Source organism: Centropristis striata, chromosome 1 (genome assembly GCF_030273125.1).
Source record: "Centropristis striata isolate RG_2023a ecotype Rhode Island chromosome 1, C.striata_1.0, whole genome shotgun sequence".
NCBI classification, from domain to species: domain Eukaryota; kingdom Metazoa; phylum Chordata; class Actinopteri; order Perciformes; family Serranidae; genus Centropristis; species Centropristis striata.
In genome coordinates this window covers 40,964,703-40,974,597 of record NC_081517.1, presented here as the reverse complement: position 1 = coordinate 40,974,597, position 9,895 = coordinate 40,964,703, and the positions used below count along the sequence as shown (strand labels likewise).

The 9,895-nt window shown below is 40.0% G+C and overlaps 1 protein-coding gene across 1 annotated transcript in view; it reads right to left on the bottom strand.

Moving 5' to 3' along the window:
* Positions 1-278: 278 nt before the first annotated feature.
* The window catches only part of fhip1aa (FHF complex subunit HOOK interacting protein 1Aa), a 46,835-nt gene continuing 37,218 nt past the window's right edge, over positions 279-9,895 (bottom strand). The window contains exons 7-13 of the mRNA XM_059342436.1: positions 9,226-9,393; positions 7,198-7,277; positions 6,796-6,998; positions 4,842-5,825; positions 4,396-4,574; positions 3,236-3,356; positions 279-504 (exon numbers count right to left, since the gene is read on the bottom strand). Coding sequence (XP_059198419.1) covers positions 308-504; positions 3,236-3,356; positions 4,396-4,574; positions 4,842-5,825; positions 6,796-6,998; positions 7,198-7,277; positions 9,226-9,393 — 1,932 coding nt within the window. The 3' untranslated portion in view covers positions 279-307. The remainder of the gene's footprint in view (positions 505-3,235; positions 3,357-4,395; positions 4,575-4,841; positions 5,826-6,795; positions 6,999-7,197; positions 7,278-9,225; positions 9,394-9,895) is intronic.

Here is a 9,895-nt window from a genome sequence, read left to right as displayed (position 1 = left end):
AAAGGGCTGCTAAAAAATCAAAATCTGTTTTGTTAAAAAATCTTCTCTCTGCAGTCTTTGGTTGGTGGACCTGGAGCTCGCTCTTGTGATTATCGGCTGGTGCAGGTTTCAGCAAACAGGTCAGAACTAGACGGATTCATTTTTTTAATGAAGCACAATAAATTGATTATCTTTGCTTGGGAAAATAAATATCAGTTTTTTAAAATAGTTGTATAAATCACTGGATCTGAGAGGTTTCTTCATCAAGAAGTGTCTTAAAAAGAAGAGTTTTTAAAAAAAAAAAGTCTTTAACTTTAGTGGGACACGATCACTCTTCCATAGGAATGTATGATAAGATGGAGTGCTCTTGTGCAATGGCAGCCAGTTCTTTGAGGAACTCCGTGTAGAGGACGGTAGCGAAGACTTCTGTCCGGTCCAGAGAGATGGCTTTGGGTTTAGGTGGCGGCGAACTCTTCAGCATCATCACCGCCTCGCCGTGCGTGGATCGTCTGCTGCCGCCGTTGTCTGAAAACACAAGGGTTTGATTAGAAATCATATATGATCATCAATATTTACCATGAATTTACCCGTCAGCCATCAAGGCCTTAAATACGACGGTGTTTTAGGGCCAAGTATGAAAAAATAAATAAAAATACAGACCCAGGGGAGGGGGGGGCGATATTATGAGAAAAAAGTCGCAAATTTATGAGATTTAAAGTGGCAAATCTGTGAGAAAAAAAGTCTCAGATCTAAGAGATTAAAAGTGGCAAATTTGCAAGAAATTAAGTCGCAGTTTTATGAGGAAAAAAGTGTCAAATCTATGAGAAAAAAGTAGCAGATTTATGAGGAAAAAAAAATCTGAAAAATATTGTTTTGTCTTTGTCAAGGAACCCTGAACACGTGTTTATGTTTATTATGTTTGTTTGTTGTTGTTCATTTTTTTCTCCTGTTTTTTTATATTCCTATTTATTAGTTTCCGCTTTTCTACTTAATTTCGTTGTACATGTGACAATGATAATAAAGATATTCTATTCCATTCTAATATACCCCACGTGACATTTTTTAAACATTATATATTCCAATTAATGATTACTCTCCATTTATAAATTATTTCAGCAGATAATAGAATCTTTAGTGCTGAACATGTACAAAAAAGGAGATTATCCTTGTTAACCAACTGAAAAAATTCTCTTTAAATCTCCCATCATAGAAAATTCTGGCTCTCATCGTGCTGTAAACATACTTCCGACAAGGTTTTTTGGAGCTTGTACAACTCTGAAACCACGGGGAACCTAGTTCAAAAAACAGGCCCGACACTCAGGGGTTTAGCTCAGACTGTTGCTCCACTGCAACGACTGTAAAATCAAGAAGAATTTATTCTGCTTCCCAACAGGAGCCGAAACACTATTATAATGAATGCAGATGTTGTTTTGAACTTGACCTATTTTTGACAGATTGAGACTGAACAACAGTGCAGAGTTCATATTCTAGTCGTCGGGTTACCACCAAAACATCTCTCAAAATAAAAATAGCTTGAGTCTAATTATATTTGTTTAAAAGAGCATTTAGCTGAACATAAATACATCATCAGTGATTATAATAATAAAAAATAATAGTGGTATGTGCTCACTAAGTACCAGTGAGCCACCGGGACGCCCTAGCACAACATTTGATAAACTGTTATTGTCTCGTTTTAATTGTATGTACCTTGTAATTATGATTATATTATTATTATTATGCTATTAACCCATTAAGGCCTAAAACGCCTGTAAAACCTCTGGGCGATTTTAAAATAACCCCCTAAAACCTGAAGTTTTTCTGTAAATTCAACAGAAGTGTCAACTCTTCTACTAAATAATAGATTTTTCAGCCTCTGTAGCAGATAGAAATGAAATTCAAAAAGTATTGAGAGCTTATACAAATACTACAAAACGACGTATCCGCTTTCCAGGCTTCAGTTAACTTCACATTTCCCAAAATGACAAACTTTTCTTTTAAGCCGTCATGAATTAGTAAATCAGAAAAACCTCAGAAAAATCTAATTTTGCCCCTCATTTTTAGATCATAACCTTTATTTAGCCAGGAAAATCCCATTTAGATTAAGAACCTGGCCAAGATAGGTAGCAGCAAATATAAAAAACAGTGACAAAATTACACAGTTAAACACAAACCAAGGACAAACAAAAAAGCAAAAATGATGACACTAAGGCTCTTTAACCCTTTATCAGGCGAAGAACCGTATTTGGTAACTTCAGCGGATATCCAAAATAAAAAATAAAAATATTTTGAGAAAAAAGTTGCAAATTTACTAGATTAAAGTGGCAGATCTACAAGAAAAAAAGTTGCAGATTTAAGAGATTTAAAGTAGCAAATCTGTGAGGAAAAAAGTCACAGATTTATCAGAAAGAAGTAGGAAAAAAAACAACTTTTCTCGCAGATTCACCATTATAATCTCGTAAATCTGCGACTTTTTTCGCACAGATTTGCCACTTTAATCTAGTAAATTTGCAACTTTTTTCTCGACCCCATTTTGATATCCACTGAAGTTACCAAATATAATTCTTCGCCTGATAAAGGGTTAAGAGTCCTTGTTGCAGCAGACCCAGGTTCAAACCCAGCCCAGGGTCCCTTTGCTGCATGTCTTCACCTCTCTCTCCACCTCTATTTTGTCAGTCACTGTCAAATAAAGCATGAAATGCCCCCCAAAAACTATAAAACTCCCCAAACAGATGTCATGCTAATATATAACCAAAGATATTTTTAGTGTTTTTAGTTGTGACTTTAAAGAAAAGCATGTGTTAGCTTCCCTGATCTTCCTCCCAACTGAATGGCCTGGGAAAAAAGGCCCCGTAACCTTTAGTTTCAGATTCAGGAATGACCTACTAGAGAATCTCAAGTTACATTCAGGCTTGTGAGAGGTCAGATACCACTTCCATTTAAAATCCACTCTAAGACAGAGGGAGACCAGTTCAGTCAAAAAGTATTTAATAAGCTGTCTACCAGCCCCTCTAAAGCTCACTAATTAACACATTTATCCAGACAAAAACCTATTTTTTAAACTAACTGGGTTCTAGCCGTAGCTTCATATTTCCCAAAAACACGGTATCAATCTTCTCATCTCGCTCTCACTAAAGAAAGCTAATAAATGCATCTCCCCAAATGTCAAACTATCCATTTAAATGTCAGCACTGTGTGTGCATGAGTTAGGAGATCCCAGCCAAAGCTGGAATAGAAACAGAAGTCCTGGATGAATCACCTGCTGCAGTGAATGAAGTCTCCCTGGCCAGCAGCCAGTGTTGGGCGGCCGTGATCAGCTCTGGAAAGTCTCTCCTGGAGGCAGCCTGCTCTTCTATCTGGTTCTTCACGGTGGCTAGTACCTGAAGGGAAATACAGAGAATTCAATTAAATTAAATTCAACTTTATTTATAGAGCGCATTTCATGCACAAGGCAGACTCAATGTGCTTCACAATGTATACACATAATTACAGTTAAAAAAAACAACAAAAAACACAGAAAAAACAAACAAAAATCGATAACAAATTAATTGAAGAGTGCAGGTAGACAAGCTATTCCATATTCACCACATATACACTTACTTACTCACACATGTGCACCCACTCCCACAACCACACATGCACACAATTCAACCAAATGCTGTAGAGAAAAGATAGGTTTTTAATCTGTTTTTAAAAATGGCTACTGATGTGGCAAGTTTAACTGTCAGGCAGGGTGTTCCACATTACTGTGCATTCACATCTACACTATTTACACTTGTATGATTAAAGCTACAGGAATGAGAACAACCTTGACATCTGCAGACAGATTGTATTATTAATCAAGGATCTCTTGTTCAATTGCGCATCAAAAAATGAAAGAAAGCTGTACAGTTGAAACCAGAAGTTTACATACACTATATAAAAAGACACATATGCTTTTTTTTCTCACTGTCTGACATGAAATCAGACAATCACTTTTCCTGTTTTAGGTCCATTAGGATTACCAAAATTATTTCTATTTGCTAAATGCCAGAATAATGAAAGAAGGATTTTTTAGACATTTTTTTATTACTTTCTTCAAAGTCAGAAGTTTACATACACTAACATTATTATGCCTTGACCTAAAACAGGAAAAGTGATTGTCTGATTTCATGTCACAGTGAGAAAAAAAAGCATATGTGTCTTTTTATATAGTGTAAGTAAACTTCTGGTTTCAACTGTATATAGTACTTCATATTTAAGAGCAGCATTCATATTTTAATACAGCTTTCAACATCTTTCAGTGATGCAACAAAAGTCTTTTGCTTTCTTTTTTTCTGCCTTTTGTCGATTTGATGATACATATGCCTTGGGGGGAGGAAAATAAATAAAAGGCTCACTCCTGCCTGCACATGCAGACACGTGACATATTTGTGTTACCTGGTAAAGAGAGCGAACGGTCGGCTGAAAGACCAAGTTGGTGTTAAGGAGGAAGGAGCGCAGGAGGGGCTGAGGGTAGGCCGCCAGCTGGGCCAGGATGCCTGTCACCAACAAGTTGACGTGTAGCGAGTTGCTCGGCATGTTCTCCAGACGAGACAACAGCACGCTGACAAATGGACCTGCATGGGAAAATAACCACAAACGTCTTTTACTTGTGCTGTCTGAGCGTAAGTGTTGGTAAATAGCAGATTTCCCTTAACTTTTCCCACAATATTTTTATTTTATTTTCAGTTTATAACACTTGCAGCTTTTACATTCATGTATCGTTATTCAACTTCCATATTTTCAAATAGCTGCATTTACATAGACAGAAAATTAAAAACAAACAAAACATAACACTTCGAACAGGTATGCTCCTCCTGTTATAGAAAATTCCCTTAACTTACCAGTAAAAGGCAGCGCCTGGCTTCTCCCTGCACCTCCGCTGACGAACTTGACACCAAATGGTGATTGGAGTTTCTCTGGCTCTGGTGTCTCGGCAGAGAAGGAGGTGAAATCCATCTCCTCCTCCTCCTCCTCCTCCTCCTCCTCCTCCTCTTTCTCCTTCTCTGCAGGTGTGACAGGCTTCTTCACCTCTACGTCAGGTTTGACCTGTTTTCCACCTGCTTGAGAGTCCAATGTCCGTATGAGCTCCTCGTACTGAGCCAAAAGGTCATCACCCGGCTCAGCAGCTGTGCTGTTTTGGACCTTAGTGTCCAAACTGTTTTTATCAGACGTCACAGAGGCTGGAAGTGTTAGACTGAGTCCGTTTTTTAGGAGAACTTCGGCTGAGCCCGTTTGGGTTTCTTCTGATTCAGACTTGTTGCGTTTGAGCTTAACGACATCTTTTGCGTCTTTCTTTGCAACAAGATCGTACACCATGACGTCGTCCTGGAACTCGTTCTCCTCAATGTAGGAGTCTTTCACCAACATGAGGGCCGTTTTTCGCATCTCCTGGATGTGCTTTGGGGGCTCAGCAGGAGGCGGCTGTGGAGGTTTACTCTCTACAGGAGCCTCGGCGGTCTGCACCGGACACGCGTCGTAACTATCGTCCCACTCCAGTTCCAGCTGGGTGATGGAGGGCTCTGTGCTCGGTGGCGGGCAGGGGCGAGGACGAGGCGCCAGCAGCTGTGGGACTTTCTTAAAAGGCATCTGGGTCGGCCGACTCTTCACCCCCGGCTCCTCGAGGACGCCGGGCTGGTATTTCTCAGGAGGCGGGTCCTCTCCGTCGTACGGTGCCGACCAAACCTGGCAGGCCTGCATGCAGCTGCTGATGCTCAGCCGGGCGTCGTAGAGGTAATGCAGATAACTCACATCCAGGTAGATTTCTGAGCCGATGGTGCAGGAGTTACCTGAGCCGTCATCCTCTTCTAAGAAGCTCTCATTTTCCTCTGAAAGACATTAAAAAAAGACAGGAAATGTTGATAGAATCTGGCGTTCAGGCACCGCAGCGCAGCACTCACACAGAGCAGAACTAATGAGTTTGACATGTAGCTACAGGGGGTAAAGTGATGTAACACAGCGAAACAGCAGGAGATTGCACTATTTGATAAAATACTCATAACCATCCCTGTTATATGTTCATGTCCCAGATAAACGCAGAACAACACCACAAAACCATGTTTGCACAGGTTTAGAAAGTGTAATATTGAAAAAATTATACTCTTTATCTTCTTTTTTTTTGTTTTAGCACTCAAACTGCTGCACCGAATGACTTTCAATTTCCTCCGTTATGCTCCGTCTGTTCGGTTTCTTCTGACTGCACACCACTGCTACCGAGGTTACAACTTGCACTCACACAAATGAGGTTATGAATAGTAAAACCTGCTGCATGAATTTGCCTTGCAGCTGATATGAAAGCAGCAAAAGAAACACCCATAAAAACTGATTACAAAGCAGTAGCACAGTACTGTACTAAAAGTATTCAGTAGTGTGAAAGAGCTTTATCAGGCTCATGTAGCTGGTAGTTGGGGCTCAGTCTCACACAGTAGGTCTGCTGTCTGAAAAAAGGCCTTAAAATGGGTTGATGAGCATTTTTCAAACTCACTAGGTCACACTGAGTCCCTGTGCTTTCCAGCCAGGATAATAATTAACTGTCCTCCATGTACTGCACCAGGATCATTCACAAATTGGGTCTTTCTTTTAGTAGTTCTTGCCACCACACTGGTTATAATCTGTTAAAACGGTTGGCTGGTTTGCAGCCTTGTTTCATTGTACTTCAATGTGTCCCACTTCCCACATCTGAGCAATGACTTTGGTGAATATAATGTTATCATAACCCACTGAAATGATGCCCAAAAAAGGCACAAATTAGATCTAAGCTGTAATAAACCAGACGGAAATCTGTCGTTTCCTTTTTACCCGTGGCGCTGGTGTTGCTGGGGGTCTCCGCACCCTTGGAAAAGAGGATGGAGTCCAGCTGTCGGAGGGGCGGGGGGCTGTGATCAGGAGAGCAGCAGGACGGTGTTAATGCCAGGATCTTGGCTGCTGACACAGAGTAGCAGTCTCTCTCCCCGACGACACGTCTCTGACTCAACATCATGTGATTACAGGGGATCAGGTACCTGGGGAGGCAGATGGGAACGGATCCTGTTAGGAGAACCGGCGGGTGGTCGTAGGAGGAGGGGGTGTGGAGAGGGGGGTGAGCAGACAGATGGTAACACAAGTCGGCACACTTGGAGGTAGAAAGTGAAAGCTCATCGTGTTGTAAACCTATTAGACGTACCATGCTCCGTGACTGGGATAAGTCTGCATGCCACTCACCTCAATACAAGCTGCAGCATCACATCTTCACAGTATAAGCCAATGAGAGTGCGGAAAAGTGCCAGTGACACAGTGCCCAACTGTGGAGTTCAAAGGAAACACACAAACACATTACAACACCTGAGGATTTTCATTTTTCTGCAAAAAACGTTATTGATTAGCCAAGAAACACACATTAATTGACAATAATTTTGATAATTAATCAATCAATTAAGCCCCATTTAAAGCAGAATTCGCATAAACTCACTGGTACCATCTGCTGGAATGTGAGAATTTGCTGCACTTTTCTACATCATATGTAAATTGAATATATTCAGGTTTAAACAAACAATTTGAAGAGGTGAGCTTGGGCTTTTGGAAATGGTTTTCACTGGACACTTTAAAGACATAAAAAAGCATGCTTCTAGCACGAGAGTAAAATAGAAATCACTTTGATTAGCTTAAAGAAGTTTGAGGTTAGAGAGTTTTTTTTTGATAATATAAAGATTTAGAGCAATATCATGCAACTATTTTACCTTAAAACAACTGCTTCATAGTCATTTTGATGTTACACTGACTTGTTACAGGGATAATGCCTTCTCTACAACACCCGTTCTTGCACTGAGTGAGTACAAACTGCAGCATGAAGCTTTGTCACTAAATCTGGTAAAACTATATCAGATATTATGGAGAAAGTATTTTCTGGTTGGAACCAGATCCAGGCAGGCAGGCAGGCAGGGTTCAGCTGCCTTTACGGACAGCATGGCAGAGACGAAAAGACCAAGGATGACGTTAATGGATGAATCAAGCAAGAGAGAAGGAGAGAGCGGCCGAGCAAGAAGTAATCACGCAGGGGCCAACCTCAGACTGGCTTTTAGTCACTGGGGAGAGTTTAAAATAACTTGAACTTAAAATAATGATAAAAGACAGACTTGGAGCTGGGCTTCTTTCTGTTGGACTAGTACCTGTAGATCTGAGGTCTGCCCAAACGGTCAGCTCCTTTAAATCAGGACTAAAAACACTATTGTTTACTGCAGCGTACTCTTAACTTAAACACTTATCTGCTGTACTCTACTGCCCTTACTTTTTAACTATGCAATGTTTGACTTGTGCTTTTTATTATTTTATCTCTTTTCTTATCCTGCTGTATCTTATTTTATCTTATTTATATTTTTATTTATATTTCCCTGTTTTTGCTGTTTTATGTGTATGTAAAGCACTTTGAATTGAAGTTGAATTGTGCTATACAAATAAACTTGCCTTGCCTTGCCTAAGTAATATTAGCTGGCTTGCGGCGTCTTGTGTTATTGCACTTACCTGATGTTTGTTTGGCTGATAGTAAAGTTGTCTACTAGCTTTTGAGCTTAAGTAATGTAAACATAACAAATGTACATGTACAGCAGTTCATATTTACAATACTCTACAACTGGAGGGGTCTAAAATACAAATATTTATACGTTTTAAATTGTATTCTGTGTGTAAGTTTTCCCTTTATTAAAATGCTAAACCAGCAGATAGAGCAGGACTACCAAACAAATGCCAAAAGTTTTTATGCATCAACGGTAAAAGCATGCAAGAAATAGGCTGAAATGTGAAAAAATCTGCATTTTAGTAAACGTTTAATTTGGCTCAAGGTCAAAAATGTGAAAAGCAAACACGTTTTTCATATTTCAGTGAGCTGCAGGTGTGCCAGAGCCGACTGTTAGCAAACACTGGAGGGAACTCCCCGAGCCATTTACACAGTCAGACAGCAATGCAAAGAACGCTTTGCTTATTCATGGTAATGATTAAAACAAGATGTTCCTACATATACAGTAGGGCTGTTTTAAAATGCTCATATCAGTTGCTTTATTAACAAGGTAATGTCACTGCAGCCGAGCGTCACCATGGCAACAATCTGCCAGCTTCGGTGCTGACATTTAAAGTTTCACCATGGGTCCAAAGAGCCCCCGGGGTAGTTTTCTCCAGTTATTAAACATGAGTCATGCTGTGTTTGAGTGCAGTGTGTGTGTGCATGTTTAAGACAGTGTTTGTTGGGTTTGCTCGTACCTGGAAGGGGGTGTTGATGCGGCTGACCAGAGTGTCTAATATGTGGACGCTCTCGTGTCGGTGGAGGAGGATGAAGGAGAGGAAGGTCTGCAGCAGGGCCGGCTCAGACGCCGTCCTCAGGAAGAGGTCGAGGTACGCTGTGGTGGTCATCACCTCCTCCAGGGTCAGCTTCACACAGAGAGGAGGCATTAGTCAGTCAGGGAGTTCACAGTGTTTGTTTGTTTGTTTGTGAGCAGCAAATAAAAAACATTATGTCAGAGAAGATTCTGTTTGTGTCTTCAGTATAGAGAAAGATGTCAGTATGTTTTGTAAATATTCTTTTACAAATACGAGTACAGCTCACTGTTTAATTTATTACTGTAATAATTTGCATAATATGTCCACATGCCATCACACTGTACAATAACAAATAATAGTCTGGTTCATTACATACTGTCACTATGCACTTTATGTGTTTTTTATGCACACTGTTCATTGCACCTTATTTGTTTCATAGCACCAACATTTTTATTCTGTATATTCATATTTATTCTGCACTGGAATTCTATTCTACTCCTTAATACATACTCCTTCTTTAGACACTTTATTTTTCATTGTATTTTTATATTTTATTGCTTGAAGTATGCCTTGGTTGTTCTTTTTATTTAATTGTGTTGTCATTGTCTCTGTG